Genomic DNA, 25226 nt, shown 5'->3' with positions numbered 1-25226 from the left:
TTATCTTCTTCAAATGTGATTTTAAACCAACCTTATGCCTAACCCTAACCTTAAATTATGACCAAAAAGCACATTTTTGTTTTCATACATTTTTACGATATAGCATTTGTGGCTGTGGTAATAAGTGGAAACCTTCTAAAATACATTAGATTACCCAACCTCATTTTATGGACTTTTGATCTGTGCCCTCTTTCACCATGCAGATGTGAAGTCTTGTGCTTTAACTGACCATAGAAAAAGATGATCTATATCAGTATCTGGAATGTATCTCTGACTCAACTATACTGCAGTATGGGGAAATTTAACCTTTACCCCCGTCTCATGATGAGATGAGCTGGCACCGGAAGTAGGAAGTAACTAGCTAGGAAGTCTTCAAGAATGCATTTTTGCTAATTAGCGCTCAAGCGAGCTACGCGTCGTTTGTGTTTTGATATAGCTCGGCGGTCGAGATCCCTATAGGAAGACCAGTCTCCGTGCACCCAATAATTTAAGTGTTGTAGGTGAGTACTGCTAACCGTTGCATAAAGTGAGTTTTATTAGGCATGTGCTGAAAATTAGCAGTTTACTTTGTCACAACAATTGCGCGAAATCCAGCTAGCATGCTAGTTAACTAGCATATTTAGCTATCTACGTCATTATTTCGTGTTTGCAATGTTTTGTCTTTGTCCAAACTTCCAGCTAGCCATCCAACTACTAGTAATTTATACGTAATATCCAGCCAGATATTAAAAACAGTTGGTTTGTTAGCGACCTTTTTTTTGCAAAGAAGCACGTGTGCGTCACATTTAGAAGCACATATTTAGGCCCATATCTGAGTAAAATGGTTGCACGGTAGAGCCCTGTAACTATCTTTATGTTAGGTAGCAGCTATTAACAATTTGTATAATTAACTAGCCATCAATGATGAAAGGGGGGTAGCTAGTCAGTTGTACAACTCAATGCCTTAAACTGAAATGTGTCTATCGCATTTAACCAAACCCCTCTGAATTAGAGGTGCGAGGGCTGCCTTAATCAACACCCACATCTTCGGCGCCCAGGGAACTGCCTTGCTCGAGGGCAGAACGACACAGAGAACACGTTTGTAAGCCAGCTTGACAGGGTTCCTAAAGTTACAATATTTAACTTTCTGGGCGACGATTCTCTACACGGTTGCTTGTTTTGTCACAAACTGAAATTAGACGAACGACACATTTTTTGCAACCAGGAAATAGCGGCTCGATTTCTGCATATTGCAAGTAATACCAGTGTAGTAGTCAATGATGTTTATAACTAACCGAAGATAGATTCGCCTTCTGTGGGCTAACGATCATATTGGCGCGTTCTCGCGTGGATTTGCATATTTTCGTTAGGGAACGTCTACTCTGTGCATGAACTAAATTCACCCTTCCACTCCTTAAACACTTTTTTGGGGACTTTGGCAAAGAGTAAAGTCTACAGAACTTATCCCACTCTGTTCATAACATATTGGCCCAGCGTCGTCCGGGTTAGGGTTTGACCGGGGTAAGCCGTCATTGTAAATAAGAATGTGTTCTTAACTTCTCTGGTATCCCACCGAGACAACAGCCAGTGAAATTTCAGGGCGCCAAATTCAAAACAACAAATCTCATAGTAAAAATTCCTCAAACATACAAGTATTATACACCATTTTAAAGATAAACTTCTTGTTAATCCAGCCACAGTGTCTGATTTCAAAAAGGCTTTACAGCAAAAGCATACCATACGATTATGTTAGGTCCGCGCCTAGTCACAAAAAAACCATACAGCCATTTTCCAGCCAGAGAGTCACAAAAAGCTGAAATTGAGATAAAATGAATCACTAACCTTTGATCTTCATCAGATGGCATTCATAGGACTTCATGTTACACAATACATGTATGTTTTGTTCGATAAAGTTCATATTTACATCCAAAAATCTATTTACATTAGCGAGTTATGTTCAGTAATGTTTTGCCTACAAAACAATCTGTGATATTGCAGAGAGCCGCATTAATTTACAGAAATACTCATCATAAACTTTGATGAAAGATACAAGTGTTATGCATAGGATTATAGATAAACTTCTCCTTAATGAAACCGCTGTGTCAGATTTCAAAAAAGCTTTACGGTGAAAGCACACCATGCGATAATCTGAGTACAGCGCTCAGCCACCAAAACAAGCCAAACAGATACCCGCCATGTTGTGGAGTCAACAAAAGTCAGAAATAGTGTTATAAATATTCACTTACCTTTGATCTTCATCAGAATGCACTCCCAGGAATCCCAGGAGTTCAGTAAAGTTAATCTTATGTCCCAAATACCTCCTTTTTGTTCGCGTTTAGGTCACTATTCCAAATGCGCGGGCAGTAAGTCCAGACGAAAAGTCCAAAAAGTTCCATTACAGTTTTTAGAAACATGTCAAACGATGTAGAGAATCAATCTTTAGGATGTTTTTATCATAAATCTTCAATAATATTCCAACCGGACAATTCCTTTGTCTTTAGAAATGAAATGAAAGGGAAGGAGCTCGTGTTCACGGCTGCGCGCGTGACTAAACTAAAGGCTTTCACCTGGGCCATCTGCTTAGAGTGCTCTTATTCGCTCCTCTTTCACAATAGAAGCCTGAAACAACTTCTAAAGACTTGACATCTAGTGGAAGCCTTAGGAAGTGCAATCTGACCAAATTTACAATGTATATTGGGTAAGCAATCACTTGAAAAACTACAAACCTCAGATTTCCCACTTCCTGGTTGGATTTTTCTGATGTTTTTGCCTGCCATATGAATTCTGTTATACTCACAGACATCATTCAAACAGTTTTAGGAACTTCAGTGTTTTCTATCCAAATCTACTAATAATATGCATATCGTAGCTTCTGGGCCTGAGTAGCAGGCAGTTTACTCTGGGAACGCTTTTCATCCGAAAGTGAAAATACTGCCCCCCAGCCCAAAGAGGTTAACTGATTAATTAAATAAAGTTAAATAAAAATTAAGTTGTCCATGAACAGCAAGACATAGATGGGGTAGCCTCTTTTTAGAATCTGAGAGGAGACTTACTTTCTCCTCTTTAACATGTAGGCTCAGCATTCCCGAACAGCCCTATTACATGTCAGAATGTTGAAATAAATGTTATTTTAACTGTTGTCTGCTGATTTTGTCTGTCAGAGGTAATCTGAGACAAACTATCCACAGGGAACTGTTATTAACCCGACTTTCAGCACGCTGGTCTGTATTTTGGTTTGTATTTACAATACTGATGTAATTCGCACGTGACAAACACCTTGCACAATATGTAAACCATGGCTGGCCTAGATTAACCAAACCACAGATCGAAAGTTGTCCCACGCGATCAGCTGGCAAATCACTTCCAGCTGATTTGTGTGGGAATGTGCTTTGGTCGACAAAGTTCAGTTACATTCGGCTGTTTACATATTGTGCAGAGTATCAGGATATTAAAAATACAAGTGACAGAATCTACCCTCGGGTGAACAAAAAATATCCACTGGAAAGTCATCTTCACTTCCTACCGCCAAAAGGACCAACAGCATGTTGAACTAGAAAAGTGAAAATATCATTTTATTCAACATTGTCTTGTTGAGACTCTTGCGTCTTTAGGGCGGCTTCTTTCAGACTGAATATAAGTCTGTTTTGGCAAGGCATAGGGCAGGGATGGACAGTAGGCCGATCTCTCTTGCTGTCTCTGTTCCATTCTCCTTGAAATTATGTGAACATTTTGTGCCAGCATTAATTCAAGGATAGAATGACCTGATTTAGACTGTCGTGTTCAACTGTCCAAAAGTATGTTTATGGTAATGAGAGATGTTAAAATTTGTTGAAAGTTTTCAGCCAGCACACTAATAACCTTGAATTATGTTGGATAACGGTAGTGTTGTTGATTTCAACAAGGACTTTACTTTCTTATGTTTTATTTGCTTAACGAACGCATTTTTTCTCTCACAGAATCTTATCTGATCAACATGAGTCTACAGTGGACGGCCGTGGCCACATTCCTTTATGCGGAGGTCTTCTTTGTGTTGCTTCTGTGTGTGCCCTTCATCTCCCCCAAGAGGTGAGCCACCCAGTTGAACTGCAGTCAACTGGTCAAAACAAACTGTCTCAATGCACACAGTCTAATTACACTAGTGCGGTATCTAATTTGCCATTTAAAAAAAAACTCCATGTATTTCCTCGATTGCTTAAAAAGATTTGATCGCATAACCACTTAATGAGTTGCGATCTTGGCAGGTCTTGTGAAGTGGGAATTGCAAACATTAAACACATATTACCCAATAGCCTTTAGTCAAAATGTGACTTACCTCCCTTGATACTTTGTTGGGTTACACAGCAATCATTTTGAATGGAGTGATTATTTCTTGTCGTTCAATAACCTGTTAAATAATATTTTTAAGAAATACGGATGTTGCCCAGGCTCGGTATAAGATGGGTTGTTTCAAGTCTTGTGTTCACTTTCAAATGTTAAAGGCCCAGTGCTGTCAAAAATGTGACTTGCCTGTGTATATTTCCACACTGAGGTTGGAATAATACTGTGAAATTGGGAAAACTATGTTAATGCCCTTTTAGTGTAAGAGCTGTTTGAAGAAGAAAAAACGCCTGAAATACTTAATTGTTTTGGTGTGATGTAGTTTCGGCCTGCCTGGTGACATGACCAGCTGGTAAATTAGTTAGCATATCAATAACAAGTTCCAAACCCCTACCACTAATGACTAGTTTTATGTTTTCCCCTCCCCACTAAGACCATTCCCAGACACAGTCATAGCTAAATTCTTGCTTGAGAAATGTCTCTAAGATCACAGGAAGATACTTAATTGTTACCCACAAATGGTTTGATATTAGGATTTAAAAAAAAAACTGCCTAATTTGACCTTAATGAATGTATTTTTGCAGATGGAGTAAGATCTTCAAATCTCGTCTGGTTCAAACTATCGCATATTATGGAAACACCTCCTTCATTGTAGCCATTGCCATTCTAGTTTTCTTACTAATTGGTAAGTGTGTGTCATCTACGGTCTACACCCAAAACGCATCACATCAACCTTAGTTCACAGGTTTTGATCATTTATTGTTAATTGTGCTCACGATCGCAAATTGTGTAGTGGCTGAGAAAAACCCACACCGCTTTAGTCTTCCATAGTTTCCCCATGCTCTTGTCTCTGTTTCTATGTAGATGCGTTCAGGGAGGTGCGGAAGTACAGTGTGACTGAGAAGGTGGACCTGACCAACAACCCAGTAGCTGTAGATCACATTCACATGAAGCTGTTCAGGGCCCAGAGGAATGAGTACATTGCTGGCTTCGCCCTGCTCCTGTGTGTGTGAGTATCCAGGCCTGACCACCTCCTCCCCCGCCGGGAGCACACCAACTGGCTCCAGTTTGTTCTTGTTCTAGAATGGTTTCTGACGTAGGGAGGTTGATGTTTAGCTACTCTGACTTTTCACTAGCGCTCCTGGTTTCTTAGTACACAATCACTTTAGGCATCTGTACCTTTCAGGAACCAACCATTTGTCACCATACTTCTGATTGAATTATGAAATAATTACCTTTACAGTTTAAAATAACTGCCATTCATGTTCTTTATAGAATAGCTGGAATCACTTGATAGGACAAAAGACATGAAGATGAAAGCATACGTTCTGTCATCAGCCCAAATGATATGTTTGCCCTTATGCTAGTGATGAGTAGGTGTGTATACTTGACTAATCTACTGAGATTTTACAGTAGCTATTGAAGGAATGTCTGGTTGGAGGTGGAGCTAGCTAGCCTGACGGTTTCCATTCACAAGTCTCATCCGAAGTGTAAAGTCTGGTTAACATGATTGGATGAGCATTGTCTGGCATAGTGTATATACAGCACTCTTTTAATGCCTGGTTGTGTCCAGTCTGCATATCTTCTCCATACACGGACCCTGTCATATTCCTCTGAATGGTATGCTATTAATAGACCTTTGAGTGGCTACTACAGCTATTTGTGCTACTACTTTGCTCTACCACTGCTTCCAGGTTTGGGTGTTTGGACTTGTAATCTTTTGGGCAGCTGTGTCTGAGAAACCAAATGACATGTGATCAAGCAACTGGTGCTGAGATTTAAATTTAGCCTCTGAATGCCATGCTTGACTGTAGACCTATAGCTCAGGATTCACATTACTAGCTGCCTAGTGTTAACTCGCACAGGGTCTGGCCACTTAAATGGCATCAAAGTAACTAATTTATGGTGTTGCATAACAGTGCATAGGGACATCAAATATAGACTTTATTTAAACATGTCTGAAACGTCTTCTCCTTTCGTATAGACAACACGTTAGATTGTTTACAGCATGTTATTTGCATCATGTTAGATTATTTGCAGCATTGTTGGACATAAGACTGTTAACACTAGGAAATTGACGTCAAGTGATTTTAATTTAGGAAATTTGCTCACGTATTCCCATGCATAATCCACGCTAGACTTGGGCGGTATCCAGATTTTAATTACTATCCTTCTCTCATCCTGGGATTTACGGTATTACCGGCATAGCGCACAATGGGGCGTTAAAAATGCAAGAAAATCCAATTGGGCCTCTTACCAGAATGCTAACAAAATTTGGACAAACTAATAGCAAAATCACATAATCACACTGTTAGCTAAATGCTAACGAACAAAAACGAACATGACTATTTGCAAAGATGAGCAAATCCAGCTCATACAGTTTTACAAGTGAATGAGAAATTGTGAGGCATGCTTTTCTGAAGGAAGAGCAGCATGGGGGGGGGTGAAAATGGCAACTATACACAGAAAGATCTGTGAATGAGTTGACTTCTGGCCAGGGTTTCCGTTAGACGATAAAGCTGACTTTTAGCTGGGGGAATATTTACACGTTATGAGGCGTGTTTTACCTTGCTTCAAAGTAGCCTAGCCAAAATCAGACCATATCTGTGGAGGCAATTATTTTATATAAACTTTCTTTCATTGTCCAGTAGCCAGAGGCACAATCCTAGTCATATTAGCAACCCATACTAGTTGTTGCATATTAGATCTCCCCTCTTTCTAAATTCCTAACGGGATATTTTCTTCTGTCACATGAAACCGCTCGAATGTGCGGTGCGCTTTTGAAAACTGTTTTTCCGCTAATTGCTTTATGGAATGAACAATCGCGTGTAGCCTACTGTGTTGTGCACACTGCTGCGCTTATAATGTTGAGAAATAATAATAGTTGATCAACATTTTGAAGTGAAATGTTCTGATCTGTTGCATCATGCTCATTTTGCTTTTCAACAAAAATCTGTATTTTTCCTAGTCCTACTGATTGTATGAATCTGGGATCTATCTTCCCACAACTGTCCCAGAGTCTGTTTGGAAGAGGCTATTTCTTTCTCCACAAGCTGACCAATAGAATAGGTCATCTTCTCTACTATGGGGTATTGTAGATCGACATAGGCTAGTGATTTTGCAGTTTGTTACTCGTCTTGTTTGCTGAGGAAAAGTAAATGTGGACAGTTATTATAACGCCTTCGAAGTGCGCATCAGAATTAGGTAGAATGAGCGCGCATCGTTCCATCCTGTACTTACATGTTCTGTTAATGACTTACCATAATATAAATGTGATTTCTGTTCTGAGCACGGTGGGTTACACATTCTCAACAACTGGCTGGCAAACGCTGTCAGGCTGCGGGTTAGGGTTAAGTTTAGGAGTTAGGTTAAAGGGTTAATGAAATGGACTATGTAGTTGCAAAGTAGCTAAAAAGTGGTAATTAGTTAGTTGTCCGTGATGAGATTCAAATTTGCAACCTTTGCTTGTTACACGACCACCCATCCACCCCGACCAACCACCCTACTTTTGTTTTTGCCTTAAGTAACCATCATTCTTATGTAACCATACCAACCGTAACCTATCATACTCATTTCACTGTCCAGGATTACTATGTTACGTCTAGTCGTTGAGATCAGGCTGGTTATAGGAGTAACATGGTGTGCACAATGCTGTATTACGTAAGGTCTTAAATATGTCACAATTTGATTGATTTGAAATTCATGACTAGTTCAGATTGACAGGGTTTATATTTTGGATTTGTTTCAAGTATGAAATTGAGGTAAATATGTTTACCACCTTGCCCTTGGTTAATTGACTAGACAGACATTTTTCTGGTCAACTGTTCCTAGAAGTGTGATGCGCTTTCACAAAGTAATGTGCTGTAATTTTATCTTGGGTACTGTATGACCTTTTCAATAAGACTGGGGCCCATCACTCACATAAATGTCTTATCATCTGATACCATTAAATGCTGCCATTTACCTCATCATGATTCCTTGGATACTACTGAAACTACATGAAATGTGCAAATCTTGGGCCTAAGCCATGGTTGTCTTGTAAAGGTGATTGCAATTTCTAATGCATTTTTGAATATGTTCACATTTTAAACGTGACTTGTTTGCTAACTCCCCAGATTTCTATACTGCATGTAATGTGTTGTGTATTTGTATGCTGATGTCACAATCTATTTCCATGTAAATGGACCAAGTATACTGTATTGTACATCTAAACTGTTTTGAAACACACTTAAAAGTTTGAAATTAGTCAGTGACCCTTTAACCCCTTTCCATGCATGTCCAGGTTGCTGAGGCGACTGGCAACCCTGCTCTCTCAGCAGGCCACTTTGATGGCTTCCAACGAGGCCTTCAAGAAGCAAGCCGAGGGTGCCAGTGATGCTGCCAGGAAGTACATGGAGGAGAATGAGGAGCTGCAGGCGGTGAGCTGGGGTTGGGTGCTGTATAGGACGCTGTTGTGCTTCTGATGTCAATCGTGACCTTTACAGGAGTTTTGGCTTTCTCCGTAAGGACATCCTTAGATATGAGGTAAATGCCTGCACGTGATTTATGTGGAACAGGATGTCATCCTACGCTTACTAAAGTCTTGTGGCAGTGGTTTACTGTTTTAGTGTCCAACATTCCTCAGAGCTAGGTGTTGCAAGCAGAACAATATGTGCTAGCACAGGAAAACAAAATGTATGAAATGTATGCATTCACTACTGTAAGTCGCTCTGGATAAGAGCGTCTGCTAAATGACTAAAATGTAAAATGTAAATGTAGTTTCATTTAACCAGCGTTCTGCTGCTGTTCCTTTGACAGCCACAGGGGGGCAACACTGTACTTCAAGCAGTTAACAATTTAAACGGCCTCATCGTCACCTGATATACAATCAGTGTTTATTTGAATCAGTCTAAGAGATTAGCAAAAAACTAACTAGCTTGACAGGTTTGTATTTTACGTCATAATTATTTAGTTTTTTACCAACCATTATCCCAATTGCTATGATGGCTCCAAATAGTCCCTTGTTATTGCCATATTAAGTGTTTGAGATGAGAAACAGTATGCTAGTGGAATTAGGTTACTTGAATGTCACAATATAGGCCTAGTGTGTACTCCTCTGCTGATGTCTTTGTGCTTGGATGTTCTGCTAGATCAGAACTGCCAGGTTTCTCTTCGTAGCTCACTTTATTCAGAGTATTATAGGGATTTGGCCCAGACCGTATAATATTAACAAACTACTAGTGTTTGGAAAAGGCTTAATTTACTCCAATGCATTTATAAACACTTGGAATATTTTCCTACCAAAGAGTATTGAATTAGAGTGAGCAAACATATATTCTCGTCCTTCTATGGGCTGAGTGTTTGAGTTTAGATGTAAGCAACAAACTGGGTTCATTTGGTAAATAATCACTGTGGCTGAAGCTTGTAATGCACCTCAACTACAGAGGGGACAATGTAATCATTCAAAATATGGATCTCGGGTCTGCAGAAGGTCACCATGCATGTGGATGCTCCACAAGCCAAGGGCCTGAATATGCCATCATTATTTATGACCAGCAAATAGGTGTAATGCTCTGAAGAGTGGAATCATAAGCCAGATAAAATACAGCACTGCAGCAATGTGGGGATGGAAATACTTATGTTTAGATAGATGGAGAGGTTTTATTGACACAAATTTGGCCTGCCAGCAAATTGGCTCCAAGTGAAATTAATTTTGGAAGTCTCTTCCCAAATATTCCTACGCATAATACAGACATGATTGTATACAAATGTAAGCAAGGTTTGAAATGATTGTTTTAGTCAAATATTATCAATCAAATGTATTTATAAAGCCCTTTTTACATCAGCTGATGTCAAGGTGCTATACGGAAACCCAGCCTAAAACGGCAAGCAATGCAGATGTAGACGTAAGGTGGAAAATCTCCCTAGGAAGAAACCTAGAGAGGAACCAGGCTCTGAGGGGGGGCCAGTCCTCTTCTGGCTGTGCCAGGTGGAGATTATAACAGAACATGGCCAAGCTGTTCAAACGTTCATAGATGACCAGCAGGGTCAGATAATAATCGGTGGTTAGAGGGTGCAACAGGTCAGCACCTCGGAAGTAAATGTCAGTTGGCTTTCCATAACCCTTCATTCCGGGTTAGAGACAGGTTTCTTGTGGTTTATTTGCAGTCTACAAATTACTAATAATTATTTTCTGTCCCCCTGACCATCCGCTCAATAATAATTGGCCCGCGGCTGAATGTAGCTGATGATCCCTGTTTACAGTAAAGAAAACTAAATTGCAGTGTAGCTTACATAAGATAAAGTTGAACATAATTTTCAAGTGATTTATTCATCTATTTTATCCCTCACTGAGGCCAGAGGCTTTAAATGTATTGTGACTAGCTCGTCCTCAGAAGGCCCAGCCATTGCTAACCCTGAAATGCACTGCATGTCCTTTAAACCTCTGGGCTCCCTCTACCCAATCACTGAGTAATGGCTGTCCATATTGCTATTGATTCCCTGCACTACCTATCTGAGCCAGACTGACTAACCCAGCTATTGATCTATTTAAGCAATAAGGCCCGAGGGGGTGTGGTATATGGACAATATACCACGGCTAAGGGCTGTTCTTATGCGCAACGCAGAGTGCCTGGATACAGCCCTTAGCCGTGGTATATTGATGACGTACCAGAAATACCTGAGGTGCCTTGTTGCGTAAATAAACTGGCTACCAATGTAATTACAAATTTATTTTTTTGCCATACCTGTGGTATATGCTCTGATATACCACAGCTTTCAGCCAATCAGCATTCAGGGCTCGTACCACCCAGTTTCTAAACTAGAATATCTTCTGTAGTGTAGCTTACTAAAGTGGACTCCAACTGGGTGATATGGAGATGTTTCTACCCTTTGATCTAACCAAGCTTGTGTATGAGGCTCCTTGCTATGAATGTACAATCTGAGCTACAACTAGGCTAGCTACATGTTTTGTTTTCACTTGCGTCATCAAACAAAAACACTGTAACAGCTTGATTTATTTTACAGCACGCAGCATTTCTCAGCCTAGATTAGTACATTCTGTCTGGTCTTAGAATCTGTCTGTAAGGAACATCACACATCCTCTGCCCTAGTTACAAGGTCTGCTCCCCCTTAGGGGGAAATCCTAGCCCAGATCTGTGTGATATTATTTAGACATAAAGCTTTTCTCCTGTTAGACCTAGAGTTGGGACACTTCGAATGGCAGTCCTTAATCAGGTCCTAGTGACATCAGTGACAGGTCCTAATGTCCCTGTAGGACATGGATTCTGTGTTCCTGGTGGGTGTGTGTGTATAGAGCGTTTTATCAGTGTTTTGGTTTGAGGTCTCAGATGGCCTTGAATTATATTTTTAATGATTTGTACCAATGCGTCATGCAAATTACTTTGAACGTTTTTGTTTGAATGATGGTGTTTTTCGCTGGATATTTTTGATGCACACTACTTTACCCACACAGTTTACATGAAAATGCAGATGGATCAGAGGAAACTACTGAAAGCAAGATATCAAATAAGATCATTGTTCTCATTGCTGTTCCAACCAGCTACACGTAGAGGGGGCAGCTTATCATAATAACAGTTTGTGATAAAAGCACAACATGTTTCATTAAAATATTTCGATATCGGGCCATTGCGGGTTTGACACCTGTTAGCCGCAGCGGCAATCCTTCTAAATGGCAACTTTTTGTGTTTGTATTTTTGTGTATTTAAAAAAAAAAATGGTATAAAAGATTCTACAAACACCCACAATTATTTAAGTATTTTTTTTTAAATACTACCCCCTCGGATATAAGCACCGGCGCTCTAGCCTACATTATGAGATTATTATGGACAAATGAGCTCGATTTGTATTTGTCAAATTGCAGCCAAGCATGTCACCAGAATAAGACCCTTGATATTTATTGGTGCGTCAAGCTCAACTTGCACATTCACCACTCTGAAGTTAATCATAATTTATTTAATCTGTAGCCTTAAATTGCATGCTTTCTCAAGTCTTAGTGGGAGGACCACACATGTCATCGTGTGACTTCAAGTTGACTTTGCCCATTAACAGCATTTCCACTGCCATTTCTCCCGTAATAATTTTACCGACACAAAGATCCCACCTTGTCAAGCGTATTTTGTTTCCATCATGCCTGACATGACTATTTTTATCTGACTTGTACTTTACTTGCATTAAAGGGCTGGGTGGGAACCTGGTTTGTATCGTTATCTATCTCCAGTTTTAGCTAGTGAAGAGCCAATGTCTTCAGCAAATAACATCACAATCCGTTCCCTGGTTTTTGGCCAGCATATCAGGAAATTGACCTAATCAAATGTATGTTGTTGCTTAAGACTGTGATACACCTCAGATATGATTCTGTGGAAGAAGGTTTTGAGTCATTGCTGCAATCCAAGAGGATCTGGGCCAAGACCAGCAGCTGGGTGGTGGGCTTGGTATGAACACCTGTTCTGAGGCTGTTGGCTGGATGGAACCAGTCACACTAGCTTTATGTAGGCTAATGGTCATTAGGGCTGTGACGGTAAGTTATCGCAATATTTTTTTCCGTGGCAAAAATGAAAAACAAAGCAGACCAAACACTTTTGTTTTGTCACATGACTTGGATTTTAACATTTTAATTGAAAGCTATTTCATCAAACTGTCCCCTCAGATGGTCCAGCACCATCCTCAGACAATCCCTTTCATTTTTGGTCTAATTTTAGTTTCTGGTTAAGGTTCAAATCCAGGTCATGTGACACGATTAACCGAAACACAGGGCCCTAGTCGTCATACCTGTACGTGCTGGGAAGCATGGGTCTGAGCTAGTAGAGGTTTAGGTAAGGGCCATAGACTATGTAGAATGCTGACTTACCTAAAACCCACAGTGAAAAGCAGATGGCAAATGTCATACTTTCCTAGAACATTTCTTTTTTTACACTGAACAAAAATATCAACACAACATGTAAAGTATTGGTCCCATGAGCTGAAATAAAAGATCCCAGAAATGTTCCATACGCACAAAACCTTATTTCTCTCGTTCTTTATTCATTTGTTTACATCTCTATTCATGTGCATTTCTCCTTTGCCAATATAATCCATCCACCTGACAGGTGTGGCATATCAAAAATCTGATTAAACAGCATGTTTTGTGCTGGGGAACATAAAAGACCCCTCTAAAATGTGCAGTTTTGTCACACAACACAATGACAGATGTTTTGAGGGAGGGTGCAATTTGCATGCTGACTGCATGAAATGCCAGCGAATTGAATGTTAATTTCTCTACTATAAGCCACCTCCAATGTCGTTTTACAGAATTTGGCAGTACATCCAACCGGCCTCACAACTGCAGACCATGTGTATGGTGTCGTGTGGTTGAGCGGTTTGCTGATGTCAACCATTGTGAACAGAGTGTCCCATGGTGGGGTTATTGTATGGGCAGGCATAAGCTACGGACAAGGAAAACAATTGCATTTTATCAATGGCAATTTCAATGCACAGAGATGCCGTGACGAGATCCTGAGGCCCATTGTTGTGCCCTTCATCTACCTTCATCACCTCATGTTTCAGCATATGCACAACCGGCCCCATGTCGCAAGGATCTGTACACAATTCCTGGCAGCTGAAGATGTCCCTGTTCTTTTATGGCCTAATGAATACATTTCAATTAACTAATTTCCTTATGAACTGTAACTCAGCAAAATATGTTTCAATTGTTGCATGTTGCGTTTTTATAGTTTTGTACAGTATAGTCAGCTATCCACAACCCGTAATCAGGGGTTAAAGAAAATTCTTAATTTTTCTTGTCAGAAACTAAAGGATGCCGGCATCGCTGTCCCAGAAGTGGGCAAGAAGCCATCTGGAGTTGGCGTGCAGGAGGAGAACAAGACGTTGAAGGCAGAGGTGCGCTCTCTGAAGGACGAGCTGGAAGCCACAAAGAAAGGTGACTAACCTCTAGAGGTTCTCTTTACCAAATGGTGATAGCTGGATGAAAATGGGGAGAGAACCCCAAAATGTAATTTGATCATCAGTGAAATGTCCTGACTGTATTGTTTGTGTGCCCCCAGTCCTCCTGAAGTCTGACGGTGACGTGAAGGCAATGAAGAAGCAGGCTGAGAACCTGACTGTGGAGTATGACCGCCTACTCAACGAACATTCCAAGCTGCAGGTCCGTACTGGAAACGTGTACACACACAACCACCCCAGGGTTTCCGTTAGCCGGTAATAGCCAGCTTTTGCAATAATAAGAATTATTATATATTTTTTTTTGAAAAGCCGATAAATAAAATTGGTGCCGGCCAATTGTCCGGGAGAAGAAAAAAATCAAACAATGCTTTTCACCCTATTTATTGATGGAAATACATTGACTGGTCATGCTTATTGGTATATAGGTCAATTTGCATAATTTTGTGGAATTAAATTCCCACGTGTACAGGTATATTCGTTATGTGTCTTTATTACACGATTTAAGATAGATACAGAGCCTTTGCGTGGAAAATCTGTCAGGCAGCACGAGAGCTGCTGCAGCCTTTTGTGGTGCCTTCAAGACTGTCCCAGAGTCTGTTTGGAAGAGGCTATTTCTTTCTCCACAAGCTGACCAATAGAATAGGTCATCTTCTCTACTATGGGGTATTGTAGATCGACATAGGCTAGTGATTTTGCAGTTTGTTACTCGTCTTGTTTGCTGAGGAAAAGTAAATGTGGACAGTTATTATAACGCCTTCAAAGTGCGCATCAGAATTGGGTAGAATGAGCGCGCATCGTTCCATCCTGTACTTACATGTTCTGTTAATGACTTACCATAATATAAATGTGATTTCTGTTATTCTGAGCATGGTGGGTGGATGTCCTAACTAAAACGTCCGGTAAACTTAAAATGTCCAGCGCCACATTTTCTATCACATTTTCTGACACACAGACACTGATCTGTGCAAAACTGCTACAATCAGGTAACGATCTCAGAGTAACAATGGATGTCATCATGTATACGTGCTGGGAAGCATTGATCTGAGCTAGTTTAGGACACACCCTATCACAGTATCAGTGATTGTACATGTTGTAATGATTAATGGTGTCTCTTAGTGCACTCTACTGCACACACATACAGTATGTCTGTAATACGAGCTGCTGATTAGAGGAGTAATGATATCACAACCGTACAGGAAGGCAATTCATGACCACTGAAGACCTGTCAATGGTCACGGAGACAGATGTTTGTGTTGTGAACTCTTCGACCTAGAGTGCTGCACCAAGACACTTCACTAACCCTACATCATGTTGTGGCCATTTCAAGTCCCGTGGGTATATTGACCTGGGCGGTGACTAATAGCTTACTAATGCTGAACATATCCCAGTCCCACATCTAAACAGTGTGTGGGCTTTTCTCATGGCTGATGCTTGAGCAATAGTCTTATGATAAAATGAACACTTCCCACTTTTACTGGCAGGGGAGTCAGTCTGATATCTGGCAAAAAAAATGAAAAGGAAGACACTCTTCTGCAACGAACATGTCTCATGAAGACGTTTGACAAGTTGAAGAAGCCTAAAATTCTACCAGGCGTTGAAGACTTAAAAGACATGTAACATTTCTACCACTCGGACATATGCCACAGCTTCTTGAATGACCTCCCACATGCGCTGCATTGTCGTGTCTTGTTTTAGTTTTTTCATTTATTTGCTGTCACTTGAGGCTCCAGACATGATGTCAGCAGGCAGGTGGTCTGGTACACGTGTGGCGTACATGGCTACTTAATGTTTGGATCCGTGGGTTTTGGATCCCCTCTGAGCTCGTTGCACCTGATCACATGGGGCTACTCTGGTATCAGGGACTTTATTTCCCTGGCACAAGGCTCCTGGCACAAGGCCTTTACCCTGCTGCTTTAGCCTGCCCACTTCTTTCAAATGTAAACAGGAGAAAACCCGGTTATGTTTAGACCGTTTTCATTCGCATTCACTGGCCAGTGGCCAGATGTTCGTGTAACCTATACACAAAGGCTAAATCATGTTACTTATTTAGACCAGAGGTCACGTCGGCTATCAGCTCTCAGGGTAAGCAGTGCGGAGAGACGTGCTGTAATTTGAGATTGGCCTTTCAGTAATACAAGGAACTAAAGGTTAACCTATATAAAAACTTGAGCTTTTACTGCCTTATCTGTAACATTGTAAATCCTTGTGTGGACGTTTTTTAGGTAGGTTAACCTTCAGGTCCTTGTATTACTGAAAGGCCATTTGATTATCAGAAAATGCCTATTTTCAATTATATAATAAACTGTGCCAATGCAGTGGTTGTTTGACTTGTTTAAATTACAAAATGGACTGTACTAGGGTTGCACATTTTGGGGAATATTTAGAGGTCGAAACTTTCCGTGGGAATTAACGAGAATATATTGGAATTAACAGAAATATCTGAAAATTAATACCATTTAAATGTAGATGTTTTTTGCATTGGGTGTATTTACCATATCATATGTTAACAAACCTTTTTACCCAAAAATGTTTAGTTAGGAATTCAACTTTAATTGAGTTGATTCTTCACATGGGACGATTTCACTGAACAACAAAAGGGAATATTGAATGATCCATCACATCTCCCAAAAACGTTTTCAACATACATCTGTAAAATGATAGTCTAGAAACTAAAGCTTTGGTTGTCTTCCTCTCAGGCTTCCATGTCTTCTCCCTGGACCTCCTCAATGTCCACCTCTTGAACATCAGACTCTGAGGCCTCATCTTCACTGTCACTTTCCAACCTTGTTGAGGATGGTTCGTTGTCAGGCTCAAAAAGCCTCACATTTGCACAGATGGCCACCAATTTTACAACCCTTGTATTGGTCAGCCTGTTGCGTGTTTTGGTGTGTGTTCCCAAACAAGAACCAGTTGCGCTCTGAGGCGGCTGATGTTGGTGGGATTTGAAGGATGATGGAGGAAACAGGAAAAATAGCCTCAGATCCACAAAGTCCCTTCCACCAGGTGGCTGATGAGATATGTTGGCACGACTGCCATATTGCATCTCCATCCCAAAGCCCTTGCTTGGAAGTGAACTTCGCCAGACCACCAAGAACCTTGCCCTCATCCAGGCCAAGGTGGTGAGACACAGTAGTGATGACACCATAGGCCTTGTTGATCTCTGCACCAGACAAGATGCTCTTGCCAGCATACTTGGGGTCCAACGTACGCTGCGGTGTGTATGGGCTTCAGGCAGAAGTCTTCACGCTTTTTGATGTGTTTCAGAACTGCAGTTTCCTCTGCTTGGAGCAACAGTGAAGTGGGCAGGGAAGTACATCTGCAAGCAGAGTCTGAACATCAGACAGGATGGCATTGTCTCCCTCAATCCGTGTAATGGCTACTGCTACAGGTTTCAGGAGCTTCAGGCGTCTTACCACTCTCTCCCAAAATACATCATCCAGGAGGATCCTCTTGATGGGGCTGTCCATATCGGCAGACTGTGATATGGCCATTTCTTGGAGAGACTCCTTCCCCTCCAGAAGACCGTCAAACATGATGACAACACCACCCCAACGGGTGTTGCAGGGCAGCTTCAATGTGGTGCTCTTATTCGTCTCACTTTGCTTGGTGAGGTAGATTGCTGCTATGACCCTTCACATACCTAACTTTCCTTGGCTCTCTTGTAGAGTGTATCCATGGTTTTCAGTGCCATGATGTCATTGATGAGCAGATTCAATGTATTCACGTGGAATAGAAGTAGAGGGACTTTTGTCAGAGGTTGCTTGATGTGAGCGCTGAAGGAACTTCATGCACTTGGCCAGATTATGCATCTTTGTTGCATTCTTCACATATGTAGTGTAGTCTGTAGCTCAGACAATGTAGTAGTGTGGGCTCAATCGCATCTCATTAGTGTGCAAGATCTTGAGAATCAGCTGCACGTGATGGAAGAGTGCACTGCACACCTACAATTGCCTTAAGTGTATCCCACACAAAAAAGGTTCACTGTTGTAAACTAACTTTTTTTTAATTATGAATTTAAGCAAAATTCCTGGGCTAAACTTCCCATGGACAATTTCCTGGGAAGATTCAACCCTAGACTGTACTATGTTTTTACCTTCTATTTAATGCTCTCAGTTTATGTATAAATGAACAGCTATAGTTAGTCATTGGGTTTTTATACTGAACACCAATATAAACCCAACATGTAAAGTGTTGGTACCAGAAATGTTTAATACGCACAAAAAGCTTCTCTCAATTCTGTGCACAAATTTGTTTACTTGTTAGTCATAATTTCTCATTTGCCAAGATAATCCATCCACCATACAGGTGTGGCATATCACACATATCACATGCTGATTAAACAGCATGATCATTACACAGGTGCACCTTGTGCTGGGGACAATAAAAAGGCACTCTAAAATGTGCAGTTTTGTCACAACACAATGCCACAGATGTCAAGTTTTGAGGGAGCATGCAATTGGCATGCTGACTGCAGGAATGTCCACCACAGCTGTTGCCAGAGAATTGAATGTTAATTTCTCAACCATAAGCCACCTCTAGTATGTACAACCGCAGAGCACGTGTAACCCCGTCAACCCAGGACCTTCTTCACCTGTGGGATCGTCTAAGATCAGGCACCTGGACAGCTGATGCAACTGTGGGTTTGCACAGCCGAAGAATTTCTGCACAAATTGGCTGAAACTGTCTTAGGGAAGCTCATCTGCATGCATGTCGTCTTGACCTGACTGCAGTTTGTCGTCGTAACCGACTTCAGTGGGCAAATGTTCTCCTTTCTTGGCCACTGGCACGCTGGAGAAGTGTGCTCTTCACTAATAAACCCTGGTTTCAACTGTACCGGTCAGATGGCAGTGTGCATGGTGTTGTGTGGGCAAGCGGTTTGCTGATTTCAGCGTTGTGAACAGAGTGCCCCATGGTGGCGTTGGGGTTATGGTATGGGCAGGCATAAGCTATGGACAACGCACACAACTGCATTTTATCGGTGGCAATTTCAATGCACAGCAATACTGTGACGAGATCCTGAGGCCCGTTGTCTTGCCCTTCATCCACTGCCATCACCTCATGTTTCACCATAATGCATGGCCGTTCCCATGTCGCAAGGATCTGTACACAATTCCTGGAAGCTGAATGTAATTTCTTATATGGCCTGCATACTCACCAGACGTCACCCATTGAGCATGTTTGGGATGCTCTGGATCGACATGTACGACAGTGTACCAGTTCTTGCAACTTCGCACAGCCATTGAAGAGGAGTGGGGCAACATTCCACAGGCCACAATCAACAGCCTGATAAACTCTGAAGGAGATGTCACGCTGCCTGGGGCAAATGGTCACACCAGATACTTACTGGTTTCTGATCCACGTCCATACCTTTTTTTTAAACATTTTATTTTTAAAGCATCTGTGACCAACAGATGCATATCTGTATTCCCAGTTGTGAAATCCATAGATTAGGGCCTAATTTATTTCCTTTTGAACTGTAACTCAGCGAAGTCTTTGAAATTGTTGCTTTTATTTTTGTTCAGTTTATGAATCATTTTTCTGAATCCCATTTCTACAGGCAAGCAGTGATGCTCAATCGCAGGACAAGAAGTCCAACTGATCGGGAGAGAGGAGTGTTGACGTGCTCGTACCATCCACCGTCAATAACAGCCACCCACCACTGCTTTACACAGGGAGTCACTAGGTGCTGAATGTGCAGACCTGCTGGAGGAGGATTTGGTTTATCTGCCTTCAAAGCCTTGCTACTCTGTTGTGGCGCACAATGGATAGCAAAGTTTTTGTATGGTTTGCCTCCATTTGTGAAACCACCATGTACTTTATATCTGTACTTAGCCATTTTCATTCCATTTGAAATTAAATGAACAAATTGCACATCTGAACAGATGATCCTCTGCCTCTTTGTATTTGAGAAGGCTATGTCCCCTGTTGGAAGTCTGATTTTACATTGGTTGAACAACTAAAGTAGTATCTATTCTGAGGGGACCAGGTAACAGTTGTCCATGTCACATTTGTTCAGATATCTGGAAGAAAATATGTAGTTGCGAGTCACCTTTGAACTTACTGTAAGGTGTGGTTTAACATCTTATTCCATGAATGTCACTATTCCTATTTGTCAATTCTTCATTCTTGTTTTAAATATAATCTGTGTGTTGCCTGTTACTCAGTAGGCCTATGTCTCAGACCCTACTGTCATTAAGGGCATCCTATTGCACTGTGCTTTGTATTGTATGGGTGGGAATCTGCATATGCTCCTTTGATGGAAAGCAGTTCATTTTCACTCCAGTAATTAGGCCCATTTCATACTTTTGGCTGAACAAATCTGTGATTTAGCATATCTTGTGTTCTCTGAAGCCCTTGTCCTCTTGCTTTGTTTGAAAATTAATAAGTTCCTATTACCTCGTCTGACTGCACACTTCTGTATCGGAGAAGTGTCCCAGGCACATGTGACGAACTTGTACCAGTCAAATCACTAAGCCTGCATAACCTGATATGAGACGAGCTATATTGGAATGTAGGGCTTCATGGCGTCCTTCCATTTGTAGTCAGTTTGCCTCTAATCCCATTGGTTGAGTTGGCATTTAAAACACGGTTCAGTCTTTCAAATGTGATTAGACACGATGTAGTCTTTAAATTCTGATATTTGAAAGCATGTTGGAAATGTGTTTATTAAACTTCTTTGCGATCTCACACCCTGTCTTTTCTTTCCTGTTTACCCACTTCCTCATCATAGAATGGTCTATTTGGAGTGCTTCACCCACTGAGAAATGGTCATTTACAATTGAATTGGAGGGGAAATTTTCTAAACTGCATAACAAGCTTTCCCTGCCTGTAGACCCAATTTGAACAGTGAGGGCTGTAAATAAATCCCTCACTAAGCAGAATTGTGGAACTTGTCAGTTTATTAAATAGTCAACTGGCCTTTCACCAGGTGACAGTGGAATATATAGCCTGGTAACCTGCTGAAATGAGTGCTTTGGGTCATCTGAGGAATTACATCATGAATCGTTGCACCAGGTAGAAATAGGGACTTGTAGAAATGCACTGTCATGGCCACGCTGACCTTTAGGGCAGATGGTAACCTGTCGGGGTCTGTCTAGTGTTGTACGAGAAATTCTTAGTTTGTGGTGATATTAAGTACACTATTCATCCATGTTTATATGTAATATCAGAGTTTAGTTACCTTCACTTATGTGTCATTTACAAGGTTGCCAAACAGGCCTAGTACTCGAGGTAAAGGTTCTATGTATTTGACGATTCTTTTGCTTTCATCTATTTTCTTGTGGGTGAGGGGTTTGTTTTGAACTATTTACAGGTGGCGGTAGATGTCCGTAAGCCATCTGATTTTAACCGCCACTTGTGTTTTTCTCAGACACTGGTGATATTCATACCTTAGTCCAAGGGCTATTGAAATTCATTCTCAACAAAAGATGAGTCTCACAGGTTTTGCAGATATTGTCCTTGCTGTACAGTCATTGACTCTTGACGTTATTAATTCTATTATATAATCTCATTTGGTGGCCTTAAACGACATGTCATTTAACTGACCTATTTTTGCATGCTGACTTTCTCACAAGAAAACTGCATTTACACATCGTATGATCTTCTACTGTCCTTTCAAGAAATGTTAGCTAATTATGTCACATCAATGTTTTCCCCTTATCTTGGAGGGAAGGAGTTTGCTGTTTCATTATAACTAAATGTATTTTCTTTGATTACAGCATCCATGTTTGCAGTCAACTACATGTATGAACATGGTCAATGCTGTTGGTGTGTAATGCAAAATAAATATATTTCTCAACAATGTCTGGCAAGAACTAGGTTTGGTCATTTACAATAAGTTTGTCCACGATATGCCCCACATGCTGTATCCATAAATCATTGAGTTGAGTTGTTCCTCTATTGCTCTCTTACTAAGTTATAAATGACTAAATATGGATGCACAAATGGTTAGGCTTTTGCAAATCAGGTTTCTTCATGACATAGATTTTTGTTCTAAAACAGCCTCTCACAGAGACAGATGTTTGTTCTAGAACAGCCTCTCACAGAGACAAGATTTGTGTTCTAGAACAGCCTCTCACAGAGACATAGATTTGTGTTCTAGAACAGCCTCTCACAGAGACATAGATTTGTGTTCTAGAACAGCCTCTCACAGAGACTAGATTTGTGTTCTAGAACAGCCTCTCACAGAGACAGATTTGTGTTCTTGAACAGCCTCTCACAGAGACATAGATTTGTGTTCTAGAACAGCCTCTCACAGAGACATAGATTTGTGTTCTAGAACAGCCTCTCACAGAGACATAGATTTGTGTTCTAGAACAGCCTCTCACAGAGACAGATTTGTGTTCTAGAACAGCCTCTCACAGAGACATAGATTTGTGTTCTAGAACAGCCTCTCACAGAGACAGATTTGTGTTCTAGAACAGCCTCTCACAGAGACAGATTTGTGTTCTAGAACAGCCTCTCACAGAGACAGATTTGTGTTCTAGAACAGCCTCTCACAGAGACAGATTTGTGTTCTAGAACAGCCTCTCACAGAGACATAGATTTGTGTTCTAGAACAGCCTCTCACAGAGACAGATTTGTGTTCTAGAACAGCCTCTCACAGAGACAGATTTGTGTTCTAGAACAGCCTCTCACAGAGACATAGATTTGTGTTCTAGAACAGCCTCTCACAGAGACATAGATTTGTGTTCTAGAACAGCCTCTCACAGAGACATAGATTTGTGTTCTAGAACAGCCTCTCACAGAGACAGATTTGCATCATCCTTGATGATCCAACCATGATTTGATAAAAATGCTTTCTGAATAATTCTCTTCATGAGTGTGATTGAAGACCAGGCACCCTGTCTTTCCAGTCATATGACACTAAGCATGTTTCATTGGCTTTTTAAATGTTTTTTTTTAATGAGTAATAAGTAGTAATTTAGCCACTATCAATGGTTGTGCTCATGCAGTAGGGTTTCCTTCCCTTTCAAACACTATAGACGGGTTGGCTGACAACATCACAAATGATGCACGGCACATTGACGAGGCCGAAAGGTGTGCGTTTATGATTCTGAACTGAACGGTCAGATGGCTAGCAACAATGACAAGAACCTGCATTTTGAGGAATCATAGGAGGCTAGTTTCAGCTCATCTTGTTATTGATACCATGTTTTGTTTTGACTGATGTCATGTCTATGCTAATATGGCAGAAACTCGCTAGCTAACCAGCAACTGTAACAATGTATTTGAGACAAGTGCTCATTGTGCAAATGTATTTGTTTTCAATAAACATAGACTAAGTATAGTTGACATGTCAACAGTCTAAACCAACCACGTCTGTTTTGCCCAATTGTTGTGCACGTGTCGGTTTTGTTGATAAACAACCAACCTGTCTATGTCCATCAAGAATGTGTTCTGGCTGGGATGGGTATGTCCATGTGACAAGTGCACCCCAATAAGCGATGGATATAGACGCTCAATGACTTGTGTTGCTGATGCAGATGTTTGATTCTATAAATGATAGTCAATAACTACTAGTACACTTTAGGGACTGAGTGAAGTGTTCTCTACAACTGTTTGACAACCAATTAAAATAACCAGAGTAATTGAACTTTGACCAAAAGTAAAACATCAACTGTTTTCCTGCCAATCAGTAATCTGACCCTGAGCTGAGATTGGTGCCAAATCACTCACTGATAAACTCTCTGCTTCGGTTTTTCTGGGTAAATCATCTGACATTGGTTGGTCCTTTTTTGCATTCAAATGTTCTGTCAGTTATGGTAGACCTGACTTGCAATGAATTACTTTCTTACTAGCTGATGGCTACTATGACGAAAAATGTACTTACTATGCCTGTGATATGTGGTTGTCCAACCTAGCTGTCTTAAGATGAATGCTCTAACTGTAAGTCGCTCTGGATAAGAGTGACTGTTTATTGAATAAAATGTGAGTTAGAACAGACTTGCTTGGAAGTGAGCAGGGAGATGTTTCACCTGCCATTGAAACATAACCTCAGAATCTCTACTAGAGGAAAGAATCACCCTCTCCCACTCAGCTGACAATGTGATCTGTAACAGCTAACCTCCATGCCAGTCAACCCAATGTGATCTGTAACAGCTAACCTCCATACCAGTCAACCCAATGTGATCTGTAACAGCTAACCTCCAGGCCTCCATGCTAATCAACCCAATGTGATCTGTAACAGCTAACCTCCAGGCCTCCATGCTAATCAACCCAATGTGATCTGTAACAGCTAACCTCCAGGCCTCCATGCTAATCAACCCAATGTGATCTGTAACAGCTAACCTCCAGGCCTCCATGCTAATCAACCCAATGTGATCTTTAACAGCTAACCTCCAGGCCTCCATGCTAATCAACCCAATGTGATCTGTAACAGCTAACCTCCAGGCCTCCATGCTAATCAACCCAATGTGATCAGACCCCAGCACTATTGGGTGTCTATGGCTTCCTGCTCTGGGGACATCGTGGGGTATCTGAGGTGCTGGGAGGGTGGCAGCTGTCCCTCTCAGATACAGTTTGGGACTGAAGGCCGACCTGCTCTAGACTCCAGACAGAAATAGCCCAGAGCTCAGAGGGCACTGGCTAAACATAGCCAACCAACTTTAGCATGCTGGAGCCCTGGCTTAATATGGCAGCTGCACTTCACTGACAAACTGGGCATTTGTCATTAAAACCGGTTTGAACTGCATTAACTATCCCATCACAGTGGTGACCAAGGATTGACTTGAATTAGCGGGTAACGTACTGCTGCTGTTAGCTAATACCTACAGGCTCCGAGGTTCATACCTCCATTTCTGTGAAAATCATTTTCTGGATTAATAAAGTGATGTGAGCTTGAATTAACCTCTTGATCATAAAATGACTTTTCCCACCTGCTCACAGTGCAAGCACAGAACCATGAACCCATTACAAGGTCACCAGTTAACAAGGTGGGATTCAAAGTGTCTGCCAGTTGAAAATATGGAATAAAACGTAAATCCTTTGGA

At 41.1% G+C, this 25226-nt stretch overlaps 1 protein-coding gene across 1 annotated transcript; it reads left to right on the top strand.

Annotated features, from left to right (window-relative positions):
- Window positions 1-198: 198 nt before the first annotated feature.
- On the top strand, window positions 199-20922 carry bcap31 (B cell receptor associated protein 31). The gene is made up of 8 exons (XM_014134577.2): window positions 199-500; window positions 3936-4044; window positions 4881-4981; window positions 5161-5305; window positions 8579-8714; window positions 14080-14212; window positions 14337-14437; window positions 19793-20922. The coding sequence occupies exons 2-8, from the start codon at window positions 3953-3955 to the stop codon at window positions 19832-19834; spliced, it is 750 nt and encodes a 249-aa protein (XP_013990052.1). The 5' UTR covers window positions 199-500; window positions 3936-3952; the 3' UTR covers window positions 19835-20922.
- Window positions 20923-25226: the final 4304 nt, after the last annotated feature.

Source organism: Salmo salar, chromosome ssa13 (assembly GCF_905237065.1).
Source record: "Salmo salar chromosome ssa13, Ssal_v3.1, whole genome shotgun sequence".
NCBI classification, from domain to species: Eukaryota; Metazoa; Chordata; class Actinopteri; order Salmoniformes; family Salmonidae; genus Salmo; species Salmo salar.
The sequence above is the reverse complement of the archived record's forward strand: the minus strand, read 5'-3'. Positions and strand labels throughout refer to the sequence as shown.

Coding starts and splice junctions, on each gene's coding strand:
- bcap31 (XM_014134577.2), top strand. CDS start 3,953: ATGAGTCTACAGTGGACGGCCGTGGCCACATTCCTTTATGCGGAGGTC. Junction 5,306..8,578: donor TTCGCCCTGCTCCTGTGTGT/GTGAGTATCCAG, acceptor ATGCATGTCCAG/GTTGCTGAGGCGACTGGCAA. Junction 14,438..19,792: donor ACGAACATTCCAAGCTGCAG/GTCCGTACTGGA, acceptor CCATTTCTACAG/GCAAGCAGTGATGCTCAATC.